This window comes from Crocodylus porosus, unplaced genomic scaffold (assembly GCF_001723895.1).
Source record: "Crocodylus porosus isolate Cpor-Errol unplaced genomic scaffold, CroPor_comp1, whole genome shotgun sequence".
Classification (NCBI taxonomy): domain Eukaryota; kingdom Metazoa; phylum Chordata; order Crocodylia; family Crocodylidae; genus Crocodylus; species Crocodylus porosus.
Genome location: NW_017728931.1, coordinates 57,897,618 through 57,918,965, shown reverse-complemented (window position 1 = coordinate 57,918,965; position 21,348 = coordinate 57,897,618). Strand labels below are relative to the sequence as shown.

The 21,348-nt window shown below is 43.2% G+C and overlaps 1 protein-coding gene across 8 annotated transcripts in view; it reads left to right on the top strand.

Moving 5' to 3' along the window:
- ANKS1B (ankyrin repeat and sterile alpha motif domain containing 1B) overlaps positions 1 to 21,348 on the top strand; it is an 837,577-nt gene that overhangs the window by 316,107 nt on the left and 500,122 nt on the right. For 5 of the 8 annotated variants that reach the window (XM_019545115.1, XM_019545114.1, XM_019545113.1 and 2 more), the window contains 2 exons: positions 5,081 to 5,104; positions 7,622 to 7,758. In XM_019545115.1, the coding sequence (XP_019400660.1) occupies positions 5,081 to 5,104; positions 7,622 to 7,758 (161 nt within the window). The remainder of the gene's footprint in view (positions 1 to 5,080; positions 5,105 to 7,621; positions 7,759 to 21,348) is intronic. The other 3 variants (XM_019545116.1, XM_019545120.1, XM_019545122.1) reach the window with 1 other exon arrangement.

Sequence of the window (21,348 nt, the reverse complement as noted above, 5' to 3'; positions counted from 1 at the left end):
CTGCCCAAGTGCAGCACCCTGCACTTGTCAGTATTGAAGCGCATCCTGTTTTTGCTAGCTCACCCCTGTAACCTATCCAGGTCTTGCTGCAGTCTTTCCTTCCCTACTAGCGTGCTCACCTCACCCCAAATTTTGGTATCATCAGCGAATTTAAACAGGGTGCTTTTCACCCTGTTGTCCAAATCGCTGATAAAGAGATTGAACAGCGTGGGCCCAAGAATCGAGCCCTGGGGGACTCTGCTGCCCACTTCTACCCAGGTTGAATATGACCCATCCACCACCACCCTCTGAGTGCTACCCTTCAGCCAATCTGCAATCCATCTGACTGTGTAGGCATCAATGCCACAGTTGCCCAATTTTTTAATGAGGCTGGGGTGGGAGATGGTGTCAAAGGCCTTGCTGAAGTCCAGAAAGACTATAGCCACGGGAACACCTGCATCCAAGGCTTTTGCGACCTGATCATAAAAGGCAATCAGGTGGTCTGACATGACCTGTCCCTATATGAAACCATGCTGGTTGCCCTTAAGCATCATCTCTGAGGCCGGCCCATCGCAGATGTGCTCCATGATGATCTTCTCAAAGAGTTTCCCTAGGATTGAGGTAAGACTGACAGGCCTATAGTTGCCTGGGTCCTCCCTCCTCCCTTTTTTAAAGATGGGGACCACGTTGGCTATCTTCCAATCATCTGGCAACTGGCCCAAGCACCACAAGCGCTCGTAAAGCCATGCCAAAGGCCCTGCAATAACCCCTGCTAGCTCCCTCAACACCCTGGGGTGGAGAGCATCTGGACCTGCTGATTTGAGCACATCCAGCCCCTCCAGAAGCTCTCTAACCCTGTCCTCCCCAACCTGAGGTCTGGAGGCGTTCCCTTCTAGTCCGTCTTGCATCACGGTGGGGAAGTCCTGGTCCCTGCCCAAGAAAAAGGAGGTGAAGAATTGGTTAAAGAGGTCTGCTTTCTCCTCTGGCATAACCACCAGATTGCCCAGAGGATCTTGCAGGGGCCCCACATTACCCAGTGTTTTTTTATCCTCCCTATACATTTGAAAAAGGACTTTTTATTATCTTTGATTTTGGATGCAAGTCCTAGCTCTACGTCCGCCTTAGCTTTCCTGACAGCCCCCCTACAGGCCCAAGCAGAAGAGGTTTCATTTTTCCTTGCATGGCTGTTTTGGGTTGTCAAGAAATGTGTTACTTATTGTTACTTCCTTTGTTCTGCAACATGCTGAGTATCAGAAATATCTCACTTCTAAATCTACAATTCAGATGAGATGTAAACTGTAGGTAAATGGATATAAAAGTCAAGATTCACTGATACAGGCTAATGTTTTTCATTACACCAATAGCACAAAGCATCTAGAAACTTGCTAATAACAAAGTGATATTTACATTTGTTTTATGTCACCAACACAGCACACAAGAGCTGGAATTTGGGTTTACTAGTACTATTTTCTTGACATCATTTACAATCTGTACATATAGGAAAACTAATGAGAAGCATTAAGCACACAAGCTAGTTGCAGATTATTGTTAATCCACACAGCCTAGGTTAAGCAGCCAATCTCCTCCCTTACTTTCGAGTAGTGAGGCTGTATTTATTATATTTGAATACATTCACAAAAATAAAATTGCCTTTTGGGTATGTAAGGGTTCTTTAAAAGGACCTCTTGGAGCACCAACATTTTCTTATAGTAAAAATATAAGAAGATAAATAGCTATTTTCCCCCCTTGGGATAAACCATGCCTCTGGAATGAAATCTAATTCTAGCACTGTTTGTCAAATATCAGCTGAATTGCTTCTGGCCTTTTATATTTTGTTTCTTTAGGACTGCTTAAGAACATGATGATATTTTTAAAAAGGCCTTTCCATTTTACTCATATGCTCCTTAGTAATGGCATACCTGACTACAAAATGATGACAGTGAAAACAACAATAGTAATAAGAAAAAACATTACACTGGTGCCTATCATTTGATTGTCTCAAAAGGTTTGCAAAGGTGACAACCACCATCCATCAGGAAATTGCTAATGCAAAGTTTCACTGCAATGTATATAAATAAAATGAAACTGGAAAACTGCTGATGGTTAATCACATTAATATTGTGTACTGCTGTTGAGAAATAGATTTTTGTTAGGGGTTTTTCCTACTACTTTATCACATTAAAAGGGGACAAATAACAATGAATTGATGTTTTATTTGAACTTGTAAAATCTGTTTCTCAGATTATTATTTCTTTACAGTTCTAATTAAACAATTAGTTTTTTCTATTTCATTTTTATATATGGCAGTATAATTAAGTAGCAAGAGTAATATAATTTGCAGTGAAAAGAACAGAAGTTATATATGTTTTTTATTCTGCCATCTATAAATTATGGGGGACAAAAATAGGTTTTCAAATTGTGTACTTAATCATATGCAGGCACGGCTCTTTGGCTAGATGTGATATCTTTTATTAGACCAACTGAGCAGTTGGATCAAAGTTTTTAGCAAGCTTTCAGGCACAATAACCCTTCTTCAGGCATAGAGAGACTCTGTAGTTGTTCTGAGATCTCCAAGGAATGAAAGAAGCTACAGCTATGGCTTAGAACAACTACAGAGTCTCCCTGTGCCTGAAGAAGGGCGCTTGTGTCCAAAAGCTTGCTAAGAACTTTGTTCCAACTGCTCAGTTGGTGTAATAAAATATATCACATCTACCCAAAGAACCTTGCCTGCCTATGTCCTCAGACCAACACGGCTACAACCAAACACACTGCGACATGGAAGATACTTAATCTTAAGCAATCCTTGCAGGTATAAGCATTCACCATTAGTCATGATTGGGATCACCATTTCTTTCCATGTTTTTTATTTCTTGATGATCACCTGCTAGCTAGCCAGAAAAAAGAACAGTCTGAGTGAAAACAATCCACACATTATCATATTGATAAAAAATAAATAAGGCCCAAAAGTCAATAAGATCTTTGAAAGATAGCGGCGAAGATTCTCAAAAGATTTGGTACCTATAGTTCAACTGTGGCATCTTTCAAGAATAAAAGAGTAAATAGATATTCCTTAGCCACATCTACATGCGACACTGACTGCAGAATAGCTCATTACTACTGTGCCATAATGTCACGTGGCACAAAGCGTGACATGATGCTACTGTGCAGTAATAAGGTACTGCACAGTCAGCGTCACCCAAAAGCCATTCAGCGATGCTACTATGCAGTAACTTTGGTTACTGTGCAGTCATTTTGTACTTGTGTATGCAAGTACTAAATGGCTGTGCAGTAATGACTGCGTATTCAGGGTCTCATGTAGATGTGGCCAGTAATTCTGAAAATCCAGTCCAATTTATTTGGCTGCCTAAATACGAATGTAGATACCAAACTATATAGCCTTTAGTCTTTGAAATCCTGGGCTTGGGTTTTGATTCCCAAAAATGTACTAAATGGGCATTTAACCAAATACACCGTCATCCTAAACATCATTATATATGTGAATGATGTGTTGCAACAGTATGAATCACTCTGGACTTTTATAATCATGTAAATGGTTGTATGAATGGAGAAATTAATTTCCAAACTTTTTTTCTTATGAAAGATTAGTTACAAGGTTAATTGTTATAGAATAGCTGCGTTGTGGTGAACAAGATACCTGGGTGTCAGTATTAAGTCTCAGCAATTTTGGACTAGAGACCAGGGGAGACTAGAAGCCAAATGGAACAAGAATCTTTTTTACACTGATATATGGTAAATATACTGAGGGAAAAATATTTCTATAAAGTATTAAGCCCCCTCATGGCATTCTGATAAAAAGCTACTGTTCAAAATAATTTTATGCAGTCCATACTTGAGTGATTACAAGCTAGCTAACTGATAGATTGCCTACAGTGATCTATACTTGGTCTAGTGCTACCCAATATCTTCAACAAGATTAAAATATTTTACTGTTGCTGAAATCTGCCAATAGTGATGGGGACAGCTCTGTTGTACAGACAAATCTGCATAATTTAATAAGAGTTTTATTTAAAAAAACCTACTTTACTATATAGCCAAATGCAAGTTCACATATCTAGAACTAAAGAGTATAAGCTACACTTATAAGATGGGAGACGGTTTCCTAGAGTTCTGTGACACTGAAGAGGATTTGGATAACGGTAGAAACCACATGACCACATTACAAGGCAATGCTGTAACTTCAAAAGTGAATGCAATCCTGTAATGTTTAAGAGAATATTGAATAGGAATAGGAAAGTAGTATTACCTTCACATATGGTATTAATGGAACCACTATCATTTTCAGTTCTGCTGATAACACTTCAAAAAGAATGTTGAAAACCTGAAAAAGATAGAGAAATGAGTAGCTGTACAGAATACTCTGAGATCTGGAAAGACTACTTTATACTAAGAGACTTAAGAAAGTTCAATCTATTTAGTTTATCCAAGAAATGGTTAAGAGATGACTTGATCAAAGTACTTAAATGGCTCTTATTGTCCCTGAAATCTATGGACAGCCTCATCTGACTAAATTCTCTGATGACTTGTACTTTGTGCAACCAACCAATCAACCAAATTAATAGGATCGCCCATGCATATATTGTAGAAACTAAATTCTGGCAATGTACGCTGAGCTAAGATTATATACACCCTTGTCCTAAACTGGTTTTTAATAATTTTGGTTATTTTGAATTAAAAAGTACGATGTATATTCATTGCCCTACCTCTCTTCCTTTGCTCTCATACAAATGGGAAGAGAGAGTGGTAAATCTGAAAGTGGACACTGAACCAGAACTGCTCCTACAGCACCCTCCTCATAACAGCCAGTTTGTATGGTGTAAGACTAGGGGAGAGAGACACATTTTGGGGCTGTTGGCAACTGGTACATGCCAGTGCAACTACTGTAACTTGGGTCTGGAATTGGCAGAACATTTGGGAGCCATAACTGGCTCACTGCTGCCCTGGTTTTGGTTATGCACAGTGACAAGTAAACATAGGTGAAAGTTTTCCCTATGCTTTCAGAGGTGAATTGTTTCCTTTTTTCATGACTTGTTGCATTGACATTTACATTAGTCTGAATATATTTTTAAATATTTTTTTTCAGTCTTGTCTCCAGCAAGAAGAAAAAGTAAGAGCATTCAAATTATTCTATAATTTAATTACTTAAGAAAACTAATTCAAGTTTTATTCTTAATGAAACCATGAATGTCATATACTTAAGCTGAAATGGTAGTGATACTCTCTCTCATGGGGAAGACCCAAGCAGTAAAGCATTATTGGTCATCTAATGAGTGAATCATACTGTGTGAAAATAATAGCTGCTCAGTGGAAGGAAATTGCTTGTAAGAAACAACTAGGTGCATTCCTCCTTATTCACCTGAGGAAGCAGAAAAGCCTGAAAAGTTGAACAGTTGTTTTTTCCAGTATACTTTTTTCACTGAAAGATATTATTTGTATGCTATGCAGAATTTGACATATTTGTATTTATTGGAATGCTTATAACTGTCCTTAGATTCTAAAAGACCTGGTTATTATTTATACTAATTACTATTCACACTAATGTTGCTTTATACTGCCCTGGAACTGTAAAGAAAACTTGAAGTGGTAATAATTGTACTTGCACTCACTCTAAGGCCCCTTTTCATGATTAAAATGGTGTCATCTGACACCACTAGCTGTAAGTAAGAATTTGACCTAAATATGGAGTGAGGTTTCAAAGACTTTAGGGCTACAAATGACCATTAGATCATCTAGTTTGACCTCTTGTATATCACAAGCCATTACATCTTATCCAGATCCATCTCTATTGAGCAAAAAAACTTCAGCTAGACTAATGTGCTTTAGTATTGAGGAGACTAAATGTGTTCTATAGACAGATAACAGGACATAACAAGATGAAACCCATGCTCAAAACCCCAGTGATGGCAGGAGATTGATTAAGTAAGAGATGCCCAGGTAATTTCAGGAAGCAAGCTATGCTCCGTACTGGAGAGGAAAGTAAATTCAAGGTACAGGAAGTCTGATTTGGGGGATAATTTATTTTTAATTCTGGACCTAGCCTTCAAATTGATCCTGCACACATGACATCCAAACCAAGCACCTACAGAAAAAACATTTCTGTACCATGTCAGAACAATAGTCTACTTCATCTAGTGGACCATAATTAGCTGTGGCCAATTTTTGATGATCCAGGGGAAAGGAAAAATAAAAGACTTGATTACATCTAACCCGTTTCACATCCAGAAAAAAAGTCCTTAAGACTTGAAGCGTGAGATTTGATTATAGTCATTCCCTTAATGCAGTGATGCAAATACTATGAATATGTTAAAGACCATACAACCAATTCTGTTCTCATGGCCCATACAGGAAGGGAACAATAGTGGAATTTGCAATCACAGATTCTAAAGCCATAAAGGAGCACCATGACCAGCCCCAGCCCTTACCATGGGATAGAATTGCTCTCAGCTACTGGAATAAAACATGTATTTTTTAAAGATTTTAATATTTTAAGGAAACAAGGTAAATTGTACCAATGCTTAGTTACTATCATAAATAGGAAACTGTTTTCTACGTACTGTAGGCCTGATTCTCATTTATATTAAGATTGCTTTGGCAGCATAAAACTTATCAAAGATTAATAAAACACATTGAAGGCCCCTGTAAAAAAAAGAAAAGTATTTCAACACTATAATCACTCATGTAGATGTACCTGACTGAGCTTTAAAGTAGGTAATTCAGATGCTGCTTGTCCTATAACTCTAGTCTAAAGCTTATTGTGGACTGCAAAACTAGCACCTATATACATGACCAATACCTGCTCTGATGCTTGCTAATAAACACGCATTGGAGCAGACTCAATTAATTGAGTACATTTAGTACCCTAACTTTTCAGAATTGATGAGTGGATTCTCAGGTAAACTAGCCTTTTCCTAAGCTCATTGCTGATGCTGCTGTTCTTCTAGCTGTAGCTAAACTAGCTAGTTAAAAAGCTAACTTAAATATGTCTACCCACTTACTTTAATATAATTGAGGAATAGGTCCTATATGTAATTGGTTTCTAGGAAGTGTTTTATTACAACTTCTTCATATCCCTCTTAAGAAAATTCCCATTTTGATGAATGAATTTCCATGATTTCTGTCACGCTAGCACACCTAATTAATAGGGGTATTCTGGCTGAAGGCAAAAAAACCAAACCTTCAGCAAGTGCTGATCTTTAAGTACATGAGGAGTCCTATTGGCTCCTATAAGCTGCCTCACATGCTTTTAAATATGATGCTAACTGGTCTTGACCAAAAAGCAATATTGACCTGCATTCAAAAGTCAGCCTTAAAATTGTTCTGATTAAAAAAGAAGCTTTTTTAACAGTAAAGAATGGTTCAAAGTTGTAAATTAAATGGTATACTCTTTCCCATTCTGCATACACATAAATTTAGATCGCACAGGGGGTGGTAGATAACAGCTTCCAAGGAAAGAAAACATCTAATAAAAATATAGTTCATTTGTAGTATAGTTCTCACTAAATGTCTTTGAAAATATTAATAGTTTTTTCAAAGTTGAAATATTGTCCTGCTTTCAAAAAGAATTTCTGATTTTAAGTGATATACTGTACTTGTAGTTTCATCAAAATGCTATTTTTATTCACAGATAATGCACCTCAGGTAGCAATTACTGCACCAGGAACTGGTAACCATAGAAACAGCTCTACAGGCCCAACACCTGACTGTTCTCCTCCATCACCAGACACTGCACTTAAAAACATAGTGAAAGTTATACGCCCTCAGGTAGGTGATCAGAATTAGCATTCGGTTGTTACTTGTGTTTCTCACTTCCTCAACAGTGTCAGTGTGCATACTATTTACTCTAATAAGGATGTTTTGAAAATATAAATATAGATAATTCAAAGATGGATAACTAGAAGAATACAAAACTTATTTCTATTTTTAGGAAACGATCTTGATTTAGACGTGGAGAAATTAGAATCTCTGATACTGCAATGAGCAAATGAACACTGTATAGAAAGAATACAACTTTCTCTTTTCACAATATATATTAATGCCAACATCTTTTTTTTTAATTATCTGCATCTTTGAGTCCTATTTGTTTTCTTCCAAATTTTGTTCCTTTTCTTATCAATATCTTCTTTTATTCTCTTTTCATCTTTTTCCAGATTTATTTTCCTCTCTCTATAATTTTCTTCCATCCAGTTGGTTTCGTAACTTTGTGTATGCTATCTATTTTGTCTTCTCTTAGCATTTGTCCGTGACTATATAATTTTAAACTCTTCCATGAATTTCTAATGATTTATTTTAAATATTTTTTTATACTATGTTCAATGCTATGGTATCTCAGCACTTTACTATAGTGCAGTAAGCATCACAACTAACTTCTGTCATGTGTTGTTTGCTCCTTCACTCTCTTCCTAAGGAGAGATGTATGTGCATTTATATGTCTTGTTTTGGTAGGGTGGTGTTAATATAGCTATGTATCTATGTTAAGAAAATAAAGTGAGAGAGATGAGTCTTACATTCGGATCAGAAGGTGATAAGATTTGTGATTGTCTTCGGTTCCTCAGGAAGCTCCTTACACAGTCTTGGAGCCTCCCCTTCTTGAAAAGGTTCTTGCTATTGTAAAGATGAGCATTACTCGCATTCTCTTGTGCCAGAGGAGGTTGTTGATAAGTCTTAATCTTACAGTTTGAGGTGGTCTCATACATTCACTGGTCCAGAATGTTGAGCACCTTTTAAGATAAGGACTAAATTTTGGAACTTAGATTAACTATTTTACAGAAGGTCAGTATAAAGGACAAGGGTGATGTGTAGCCCGTGTTATGGGGGAAGCATGTGGAAGTGTTCTGTAATGGATGGAGAAGAGAATCTAACTAAGGGACCCCAAAGGTATGAATTATAGGCCCAGTCATTGTCTGTGTAGCAGACTTACCTTTCAGTCCCAGGTTTGAGATTCTGCTGTTTTGATTGGTGGAGCCCATCCACCAATCAGGAGGCAGCAAGAAAAATAAAGTCATGCCCCTTTCCTGAGGGGAGGGGGAGAAGAGCTCCCCTGGACCTGATTGAAGACAATAAACTGTCAGGTCCGGAAGACTTCAGGGGTGGAGCCCTGGAGCATATAAAAGGAGCTGCATGCCCAGCACGAGGGATAATGCAGTGAGGGACACAAGAAGAGCAGAGGCAAGAAAAGCTGGGGAGCCCTCCCCCACCAGGCAATAGGCCTAAGTCTCCTGAAGCCACCACTGGAGGAACAGCCTTGGGAATGGTGTAAGACTGCTCAAGCCCATTATTAAATGTCCATTGTGCAATAGCTCAGTTTCACCACCACCACCCAGCAATTGACAGGTGTTTACTGTTGTAGGCACAACCATCTGGTGACCACAAGCAGTAGGCCACAAAGTCTCTCCTTCCCAGAACCTAACTTCTCCTCCCCCTCCCCAAATTAGCCTGGGATCCCTAGTAAGGAAGTGAAATGAACATACAAGCTTTCTGTTTACCCACCCCAGTGACTGTCGTCTCTGTAGACAATAAATCTTTGGGCAGTAGAGTCCTAGTTGCATCCCAGCACAACTCCATTGTCCATGGGTTTGGGGGGCATAAGGAGCAGTGCAGTTTGGGATGCCTAAAGGACTGATTAGACACTAGGCACAGAATGCTCTGTGCCCACACATAACATTGAACTAGTTCAAGGACTAGCTCAAAATACCTCATGAGTTTCCTGGTGTGCTTTTGAAATGTTCCAGGAAGTTTAAACTAGTCTAAAGTGACTTTTTATCTAGACTTTTGGGGTTTAAAGTGTATTTAAGAACATTCAAAGTATTACATCTGTCCATACCTTTTGAGAATTCAGCATCTGCAGGGAAAACAAATGCATTTTTAAACTACAGACTGAACCAGCTGTTTGTGGGTATGTGCCTTCAGAAGACTGCATTATTTCCTGACTTTTTAACATTATTCTTCTACCAACCAGAATCACCATTATCTTGCCTGGTTCAGATTTTACCAGCTGTTTCACATCCACATGCTGATCTCATCCAACTGTTTGTCAGATGCACAAATACAACATGGAGAACAACTGACTATGCTGTAGTGCTACAGTAAAGGATCTTGGGGATATAGTGAACTGTAAAAGGCATGAGACAACAGTAAAACATTGTTAAAAAATAAACAAAAACTAATGGCATACTGGATTTTAATAACAAGACTATATAAGTTATGGGAAGTAATTTTTTCCACTTTGTTTTGTGGAATTGGAGCTCCATGTCTAGTTTGGAGCAAATGGAAAAGAGTCCAGAGGAGAGTAATAAAAATTACTAGAGGTCAAGCAAATATGACAAATAAGGAAAGGTTGAGGGAACTAGGGTTATTTATCTCAGAGAAGAGAAGACTGTGGAATGAACTGGTATCAGTGATAGGTAGGGATGTCTGTAAATCATGCCAGAAGTGCCCCCTGCAGTGACTTCTTTAATGTTTTTAATTTCACTGCTTGCCCCTCCACCCCCACCCCTGATTGGCAGAGGGGCCCCACCAACTGGGCCATTTGCTGCTAATCACCAGGCTTCCCCCAGCTTCTCCAGCAGTCAGCTGCAGTCAGCCCAGCTGGCAGAACCCCTTCACCAAGCAGGGGCAGGGAGTGCAAGTGGCAAAATGAAAAACATTAAAGGAGCTGCTGCAGGGGGCACTTCTGGCATGATTTGTGGAGATCCCTAGTCATAGGATCATAGAAAAAAATGGAGCTGGAAAACCCTTACAAGTTCATTTAGTCCAGCCCCCTACTTAAAACAGGAGCATCCATGAACTAAAGCATCCCAGCCAAGCGTCTGTCTAACTTGCTCCTAAAAACTTCGAAGAATGGGGATTCAACAGTGCCTCTAGGTAGCCTGTTCCAATGCTTGACCACACCCATAGGCAGAAAATTCACAGACATTAGGGCTGAAAGGGACCTTGGAAGATCTTCAAGTCCAGCCCCCTGCCCCCTAATTCCTCCTAGTCTCCAATCTAAATTTCCCATGCGGCAGCCTGAGTCCACTGCTCCTATTCCCATCCCCTATGGACATGAAGAAAAGACCATCTTCATCATCCCTGTCTGCAATTGCCCTTCAGGTACTTGAAGACTGTTATCAAATTCCAGCCCCCACCCCCCAGTCTTCTCTTCTCCAGATGAAATAACCCTAGTTCTTTGAGCCTTTCCTCAGAAATCTTCCTTCGCAGGTCCTGCACTGGACTCCTTCCAAATTGTCTACATCCTTCTTGAAGCATGGGACCCAAAACTGGACACTGTACTTCAGGTGAAACTTCACCAGTGTTGACTAGAAGATTTTCCTTTATTTGCAAATGACATTCATATTAATACAGCCAAGTATGTTGTTGGGTTTTCTTGCAGCAAGAGCACACTATTGCCTCATAATCATGTTATGGTCTACTATAACCCCCAGGTCCTTCTCTGCAGTACTGCAGCCTAGCCATTCATTCTGGAATCTGCATGCGGGCATGCCATTATTCCATCCCAAATGTAGGACTTTGTACTTGTCTTTGTTGAATCTCATTGGTTGCAAACCATTTCTCCAGTGTGTCAAGGTGGCCCTGGTTCTATCCTCCTCAGAGTCTGCCACTCCACCGAACTTGGTGTTGTCTTCAAATTTGCATTTTGCACTCAATCCCATCATCCAAATTATTAATGACGATATTAATCAATACTGAACCCAGGACAAACCCTTGGAGAACCCCATTTGATACTCCTCCCAACTAGACACTCAGCCATTGATGACTGTGATGAGTATGATGATCAAACTGGTTATGTATCCACATTTTATCTAGTCTGTATTTCCTTAGCTCTTTAATAAGAATGCCATTGGGAAACAGTGTCAATAGCCTTGCTAAAGTCAAGGTATATCATATCCACTGCTCTTCTTCATCCATGAAGCCTGTCACCTTATCATAGAAGGAAATCAGGTTGGCTAGCATGACTGTGCTGCCTGTTCGCGATCACCAGGGATTCTGATTTTCCCTGATAAAAAATTGCAAATTCTTTGCTAAAAAACCTAAAATCTGTGATTAAAATGAAAGGCCGCTAGATATATAGGTATCAGTTGAACACAATGTTTTATTGATATATGTACAATTTAAAGCAGTTTAGAAGCCTACCAGTGCTTTATTCACTATAATGAAATAAATCCTAAATACCTAAACATTTTGGTATTTGATTTTGGGTTTTTTATAATGGAAAATAAGAGACCCCTCCAATCTCCTTAGCTCACAGAATGCAGGTCCAGGCCCCTCACTCCCAAGCCACAGTCCCCCAGCCCTGCTGGTGCCCCTCACTTCCCCCCCAAGCCCACCAGCCCTGATGGTACCCCCGCAGCCCTGTCAGAGGGGATGCCCAGCTACCAGGGCTACAGGGCCAGAGATCTGGGTCCACACCCCTCTGCCCCCTTGCACTAGTGCCCAAACCTTGGCTGCTGTCTGCAGGAGGCAGCAGCTGTTAGAGCTGAGCTCCCCCTCTCTGTAGCTTGCCTGCCGTGGGCTCGAGCATGGGGTGGGTGGCAGCTCCCCATGCTGCCTGCACTCGCAGAGGGAAGGGGAGGCCATTCTCCCAAATCTGTGTGCAGGGCAGGCGTAGGCTGTCCAGTGCAAGCTCGGGCTCCCCGCCCTGCTGCCCTCCTCTGGCGCCTCCTCAGCCCAGCAGGTGCAATCTGGTGCTGCAGGGCAGAGCAGGGCTGTGCAGGGAAGTTGCTTGGTGTTGTGAGCTCTGTGCTGCCCTGGCAAGGTGTTCCCTACTTGTGCAGCAACAGCAGGAGCAGTGGCATGGGGTTGATCCCCTAGCTGCTGCCGTGCAGGCAGGGGATGCCTCACCAAGGCAGCGAGCTTGCAGCAGCAAGCAGCTTCCCCACACAGTCTTACTCTGTATCCCACTGTGGGTGCATCTGTATCCCACTGTGGCTACAGGTGGCTCACCTCAGGGGCGAAGGGTTGGGGCTGGTTCGCTGCCACTGCATGCACTTTCAGGGGGCACAGGAGGAACCCCAGAGCCCCAGATCTCTGAGCAGGTTGAGGCAGGAGTGGGCTGCTTGCTGCAGGCTCGTGCAAAGTCCTGCAAAAGTGCAAAATCCATGTATTCATTTCTGTTAAAATGAGAAAATTGCATTTTTCCTCAGGTAAAAAGGGAAATCTGCATTTTCCTCCATTTTCTGTGGGAAATGGAAAAATCAGATCCCTGGTAATTCCCATGCTCCATCAGACTCCAGTGTCACATACATCAGTGTTAACAAGCTTTAGTTAAATTGCCCCCACCAGCATTTTTCAGCATGGAGATGCTGATACAGGATATATTCTGGGCTTTAATTAGCATGTGTACAGTTCGAAGAGCCATGCATATGAACACGCTATATTTGCCCCTTTCCAGTCATCCAGAACTTCACCCAACCTCCATGAGTTCTTAAAGAAAATAGAACTGCAGATCTCACAGCCATGGCTCTAAGATTACCTCAGACAGCTTGTCAGTACCCTAGGGATCATCCGATCCATCCCTGTCAATTTGAAAGCATCTAGCTTCTCTAAATAATCCCTACTTTGTTCTTCTACTGCTCTGACTATTTGTCTCCTACCCTGTCTTTCCTGCCAACTGCATCCATCATCTGGTAGCTGCCCAGTTTTGTAAAGACTGAAGTTAAAAAGATATTGAATCCTTCAGCCTTCTCTGCATCATGCTTAATTAGATTACCTTCCACATTTTTACGGTTTCTCTCATCTTCCTCTTACTTTTAACATACTTGTAGATTTTTGACATACTTATAGAATATACTTCTATTGTTGTTTATGTCCCTTGCTCGCCACACCTCAGATTATGCTTTGGCTTTTGTAAGTTTCTCTGTGCATGCCTGTGCAATACCCTTATATTTTAGTACTATGACCAAGTTTCCACTTTTTGTAGAATTCCTTTCTTAGTTTCAATATGTTGAAGAGATTGCTGTCCAGCCAGCATGGTCTCTTCTTATACACTTCTCATTCATCTGTCACACTTGGATAGCTGTACTTTGTCCTTAAAACTTCTTGTCAAGGTACAGCCAGCTGTTCTGGACTCCTTTTCCCTTCAGACTGGCCTCCCAAGGGATCCTACCTACCAGTTTGTTAAAGTCTGCTTTTCGGAAGTCCAGGGTTCTTATTCTAATGTTATCCTTGCTTCCACTTCTTAGGATCTTGAACTCTCATTTCATAGTCACTGTCACCCAAGTTACCTTCCACAACCCAATTGCGCCCTGTTTGTGAGCAGTAAGTCCAGAAGAGCTTCCACACAGTTGTTCTCTATGATCTATATCAAAAAGTTATCCCCAGCACACTCCAGGAGCTTGTGCATTTCTATGTTTCCCTCTCAGCAGATGTTCTGATAATTATAGTTCCTGAAGAGAACCAAATCCTATGATTTGGAAGCTTCTGTCAGTTGTTGAAAGAAGGCCTTGTCCACCTCCTTCCCCTGGTTTGGAGGCTGGTAATGTTGCCCACCATGACATCCCACCTGCTGCTCTCCCATCTAACCATTACCTGGAGGCTTTCAAAAAGCCTACTTTCTACTTTGTTCAGCACCTCAGAACATACGTACATTGCCTTTATATATAGAAGAAGACCTCCAGCTTTTTTCTCCTGGTTATCTTTCCTGAACAAGCGAAACATATCCCTAACTTTAATCCAGTCATGTGAACTATCCTACCATGTCTCCATAATCAAATGGAGCAGACAGAAGTGACAATTTTCACATGATCTGGCTACAGAAAGCAGTTTATAGCTGTGACTAAACACAAGTGTGCAGATGCAGGCAGCTTCAAAAATGGCTGATTGGGTGAAAATCTGACCCCTCATTGCATGACTTATCAGATAAAGATATTTTGAAATGTTGCCTCTTTTGTAACTTAGGTCTCTGGAGCTCCCAGCTTGTTTTTGTTTGCAGAATGGGAGAGGGGAAAAGGAGCAAAGGGAGTTCAGTCTGGGGTTTTTTCAGCCCCCTGTGGAGGGTGGGGATGGGTCTGTTGGAGCCCCCTCAAGGTGGGATGGGGGCTCCAATTCACCTCCCCCGTGCACACACACTTCAGCACCAGCTGGGGAGCCCTCAGAACAAGTCTCTCCACTGCCTTTCCCTCCTCCCATTCTGAAAACAAGGAGCACTGACTTGAGAGCTGTGGCCATTGTAGTGGGAACATGGCTGGTGGGTCCTGTCCCCCCTGGAACCAACAGTGAACTTCTGTTTGGTCTGGGGTAATATTGTAACTCAGAACACTTTGCAGAAATCGTTCTGAGTCATGGCTTGGAGCTGCACTTCTGTCTGCACCCCCAGTTACATCATATTTTTGTGTCTATACAAAGACCTCCAGTTCCCCATACTTCTTCCTGTATAAACATTTCAGGTCTCTGACTGTCCTATCCTCTCCCTGAGATGCCTTCTGTTGTAGTTTTCCCTTACTAAGCTTTTATCTGGGTTCACAGGTTCTTTACTTACTTCTGGGCTTTTGTCTCCATCTCCCAGTGAACCTAAGTTTAAAGCCCTCCTGACTAGATTAGCAGAACTGTACATAAAGACACTCTTCCCTCTCTTCATTAGATGGACCCCATCTCTTCCCAACAGTTCATCTTCCTGGAACACCACCCTATGCTCAAGGAAATCAAAGCTCTGATGATAATACCATCTACACAGACACATGTTGATCTCCAGGTTTCATCTGCTCCTAGCCAGGCCCTTATATATAGAAGGCCTCCAGCTGGGGCCTGACCCTTGACTGGAAGGATTGATGAGAACATTACCTAGGCCCACATCCCCTTCACCCTTGCACCCAGAACCACATTGTCACTTTTGACCTGCTTAAGGTTGCCCCAGGCAGTATCATTAGTGTTCATATGGATGAGCAGTATGGGATAGTAGTTAGAAGGCCAGATGAGTCTAAGAAGCTTTTCTGGCAGGCACCAGACCTCCTCAGCCAACAGATCAGGCCTGCAGATGGATGCCTCTGTGTCCTGCAGGAGGGTGTCATCAACTACCACCACCCATTGCTTCCTCTTGGTAACAGTTGACTCAGTGCTTCCCCCCACACATAAGTGTACATGGCCTTTCCTGTTGCTGTAGTGGGCTCCTTCACATCTTATGCCAGATCTTCACACCCATTCTTCAGCTAAATGGCTGCAGGTCTGGAAAAGGAGTGCTGTCTGTTGCCAGACATGATAAGCTGCCAGTTTCCACCTTCCAGAGTTTTCTAGTGCCTTCTTTGGCTCGCCCTCTTCCACGATGCTGGAGGTCTCTTTGTGCATTGAGTTGATGAAGTTCTCATGCTCACAGATGCTTATCCACCTACTCTTTCAGCTCCTTTACCTGATTCCTGAGAGAATCCACCAGAAGGCATCTCTCACACTGCAAGCCTCTCCCACCTGGCTGCCTCCTGGCAGGGATATGTAGGCCGTGGTCCCTAGAAGGCCAGACTGGATGGAAACCTTAGTGGCCATGCTTACACAGGTACAGGCAGAGGAAGACCTAGCAGTAGCAGGCGCTTTGGCATTGTGACACTTTCCAGCCATCTTGTTGGTTCTTGTGCTAGCTCCTTCCTCTTCTGCTGCTACACCCAGCAGTCACAAACCCTGTCCCCAGTATGGCTTCCTGTTCTGCTAAGTAGGACTTTCACCCACTATCTTCTGTTTGCTGGCCTGTTTGCTGGTCCTGTGCCCTGGCTCCAGTATAAAGTGGACATTCATCAATGGTTCTGTTTGTCCACATGGGACAGAACAAGAACATGGGCTGGCAGCGTGGGGATGCAGTCAGGAAGGTCAACCATACCTTGTCGTGCATCCACAGATGCATCTCAAGCAGGTCCAAGGAGGTGATCCTCCTCCCCTACGCGACACTGGTCAGGCTGCAGCTGGAGTACTGCATCCAGTTCTGGGCACTGCACTTCAAGAGGGCTGTGGACAACATGGAGGGGGTCCAGAGGAGGGCCACTTGCATGATCAAGGGGTAGCAGGGCAGGCCCTACAAGGAAAGGCTAAGGTACCTAAACCTGTTCAGCCCTCACAAGAGAAAGCTGAGGGGGGATCTAGTGGCCTGTTACAAACTAGTCAGAGGGGACCAGCAGGCACTGGGGAAGTCCCTGTCCCCCTGAGCATTGCCAGGAGTGACCAGGAATAAGGTTCACAAGCTGGCAGAGGATAGATTCAGACTAGATATCAGGAGGCGCTATTTCACAGTCAGGGCAGCTAGGATCTGGAACCAACTTCCAAGCCAAGTGGTGCTGGCTCCTACCCTGGGGGTCTTTAAGAGGAGGCTAGACAATCACCTTGCTGGTGTCGTTTGACCCCAGTACTTTTTCCCACCATGGCAGGGGGTCGGACTTGATGATCTGCTCAGGTCCCTTCCGACCATACCAACTATGAAACTATGAAGAAGTAATAAATTTAAACAAGAGAGATTGAGGTTAAGATATTAGGAAAATAAATACTTTCTACCCGTGAAGGTGCTTAAGCACCGGAACAGATTACTTAGAGTGATTGTGAATTCTCAGGCCTTGGAAGTTTTTAAGCGCAGAGTAGAAAATACATGTCTGGGATTGCTTAGACTTGAGCAGTGGACTAAACTAGATGACCTTGAAATTCCTTCTACCCTATGTTTCTATTCTTCTTACCACCCACTTGTTGGCAATGGTGTGATAGTGATTACAGCTGTATGTGTTAAAGCAAGGGTGTCAAATTCACCTTGTGCCCCAGGCTGGATATAGACCATAGGGCTCCTTGCAGACCAGATCCAACTCAGAGCATATGATGGCTGCTCCAGCTTCAGCACGGAGCACATGGTATCAGCAGTGACTCTAGCCTCAGCTCCTGCCATATGCCACAAGTTGGACCTGGAGCTGGAACATCCTGTATTGCAGTGGCAGCTCCAGCTCTGGCATGGATTACACAACAACAGCATCTTCAGCTCTGAGGCAGGACACATATGGTGGCAGCTCCTTCAGCAGGTGTGATCGTGGGACCACTGGAGGAAGAGGTACGACTGTGGCAGTGAAGGCAGGCAAAATGGCTGGAGGGCAATTGGGGCCATCATTCACCCTCCTATCACTAATCACCATGTCCACTGGGGCCCACTCTGCAGCAAGTTACTTCCCCCAGCCATGCCCCACAACTTCTGGAGGCCTACCAGTAACTTGGTAGACTGAATAGATTGCCTTCACAGGCTGGATCCAGCTCACCTGCTGTATATTTGACACCCCTCTGCTGAAGGATCAGTGACACCTATTCACTGTATGTAGATGTAGAAGAAGACCTAAAGAGAGAATCTCACATCCCACATCACTGTAGTACCGGTATACCTTCTTTCCATTAGTTGTTTTTTTCTAGCAGGTGCAAGCAGGCAGCCATGGGAAATATTGTTGGAACAAGCTGTTGTGTAATAGTTCATTGAAAATAGCATTTAAAAAGCTATTTTCATCATGATATTGCCAGCAGATGGACCCAGAACATTGAATGATGATGTTCTCATACTAGATCATTTTGAGTGGATCTCAGGATCCAGGGGAGTAACTTTTCAGATTCAGATGAGACCATTTACCCACTCCTAATGTTCTCATCCTCCTGGAAGACAAAATTTTCTTCAGTATGCAATCAGAACTTCACCATATTTGTTTAAAATATCTCTGACAACATTTTATCACCATTTTTACTATGCAGAACACAGAAAGTATATACTGGGCTTATCAGTATGTATTTTATGTCTGCTTATGCACCTGATCCACACAGGAAATGGGTTTACTACAGCTCTCAGACCCCTCCTGCTTCTTCTTTCCCCTACTTTCACCCTCCTTTCACTTTACTTTTCATTTTGCTAATTTTATCCCATCAAGACCCCACTCTACAAATGTAAGCAAGCCATGAATATTAATACTGCTTATATCCCTTTTTCCTATCCTTTGACTTGTCCTCTTAGGGTAACATTATGCTCTTTCTTAGTGACTAAGTGTCCAGATTGGGCCATTGACAGGGTTGTCTAAGTGCTAAAAATGCCAGTTTTACACAGATTGGTGTTTTATTCCTGAACACACAGCTTTGGGCATGGGGATGACAGTGCATGACTACGTGTGCACCCAGACAGAGCATATGCACTTCAAACAAATTGAGACAGACAGAGAGAGAGAAACTACCTCCCCCAATAAATAGCTGAGTGGCTAGGGCATTCATCTGGGAAGCTAGAGGTCCTAAATCCTTCCTTATCCAGAGGGTTTTTGAATCTGGGTTCTCTGACTTACAAGCACAGCGCTAAGGAAGGGGGTCCTCGCTGAGGCTCTTCCTCCCAATGAGGTGAGGTAGGAACTTTTCCCCTGTCCTGTCCCCATTTTCCTGCATCATTAAATTGCACCCCCCCACTACCTGTATTACCCTGATCACCCTACTATGATTTGGATTATGCATGCCCCCCCTACTGCTTGGATCAATCCCCTGATCACCTCCCAGATTGCATCCTGCCACTTGGATTGCCCCCTCTCCCCCGCAACCACTGAAACCCATCCCTGCCACTTGGATCAACCCTCTGCTGCCCTGAGAGTGGTATTTGCAGTGGAAGGAACAGTTGAGTGGGGGGGAGTTCCTTGTCCATGTCTGCTCCTGGGCTCCCTGAAGCCCGCACTGTCCCCACCTGCCCAGATCCAGGCCACATGCCCCCAGAGCTTCTTACTCACTGCCTAGCCACCCCCAGCAGCTGCTCAGCTACTCCCTAGGGGCAAAGGTGGAGGAGGCAGGAGTAGACATCTGGGCAGGGAATTGCTGTGGGGCCCAGTGGGCCTGACTTGGGTGCACAGGGAGCTGCTGGGCCCACCTGTGGCTGCCTGGCAACTCTCCACCCACTCCTGCCCCCCATGCCCTGCCTTCCCCTATGAGGAGTTTATGGCAGCTGCAGGGCTTGGCAGTGTAGGCTTGATCTGGATGCATAGAGAGCTGCTGAGCCCACTTGTTCCCCTCCCATGGCTGTCTGGCAGCTCCCTGTCCACCTGACTTGTCCCCTACATACCTTCCTTATGCCTCCCCCATCTCTTTGCACACCTTTCTCTTCCCCACTGCACTTCTGTTCCATCTTTCCTTCTCCCCTCCAGTCTTCCTTCCCTCGTCACCCTGCTCTGCTTCACCCCCTTACCCCACTCACCTGCTGCCTGGCTCTCCCCAGTTGTCAGTCCAGGGCTATAGAGCTCTGGATGATATCTAGTCCATGCTGGGAGCAGTGCCTCCTGAGATGCTGGAAACCTGCATATTGGTCAGTTTATTTCAGTGCAGCGGTCAAATGTTAAGCTAACTCAAACTAGGTAGTAGGGTTCAAAGATAATCCTTGGTCCAAGTGGTATATCTTTAAGATGCCAGGAGGGCACTTAGCACTTGTTAACAAGCTTTTACATGGGGGCACTCACATTTTAATTGCCCTTAATATGATCTAATTGTAAGACATAACCTCATCCTAAGTCTGGTAATCATGGGTTTGGGCTGGCTACTTTGTATCTAAGGCTTCTGTATGTCCACAAGCACCACACATACAGGCTTCAGCCACTACTGCACATACTGAGTCTGTGCTGTTATATCATCCATGTGTGCAGGGCTTTGTGCTCAAAAATAGTATGCCAACCTGTGCACAAGTAGCATTTTCATCACCTAGATGACCAAAAATGCTACGAAGGTGATCAAATTTGGATGCTTAGATGGCCAGGAAGGGAATCAAACATTATCCTTAGTTTGTAAGCTGTTTAGATCAAGAATTATTATTCTGTTTGTGCAGGGTCTAATTCAATGAGCTCCTGATCTTGGTGGCTCCTAGGTACTGCCATAAAATAAATAAAGAACGAAAGTATATACCATATTTACCTAATCCAAGACAACTTCACATTTTAGATACCCCCCCACATAATTAGATTCTATAAATGGAAATTTTATAAATTTGTTATAATTTTCAATGTATAAAATCTATTTATTGGAGGATGGGCCAACCCTTTCCCTGCAAGTGGGGGCAGCAGCGAGGGGCACAACCCTACACTGCTGCCCATGCTGCTTGCATGCACACAGGGGAAGTGAGGCAGTCCAATGAGGAGCTGGGAACAGGCAGCTTCCTGCACCCCCCGCTGTGTCCTGCCATGCCTGGTTCCAGTGCTACTTTGTAGAAGTGGCGAGGGCAGCACAGTGGGGAGCACTGCCAGTATGTGCTGCCTCCCTGGGACCTGGGGTCGGGGCGGAGAGGCAGCAGATGTTTGCAGCTGGCCCAGGTTCTATGTAGCTGTTGACAGCCACAGCAGCTGAGGGGCAGGGGCAAAGGAGCAGTAGGGCTGGGGGGCAGGGGCTTTGGGTGGGGGGCAGGAAGCATCAGGGCTG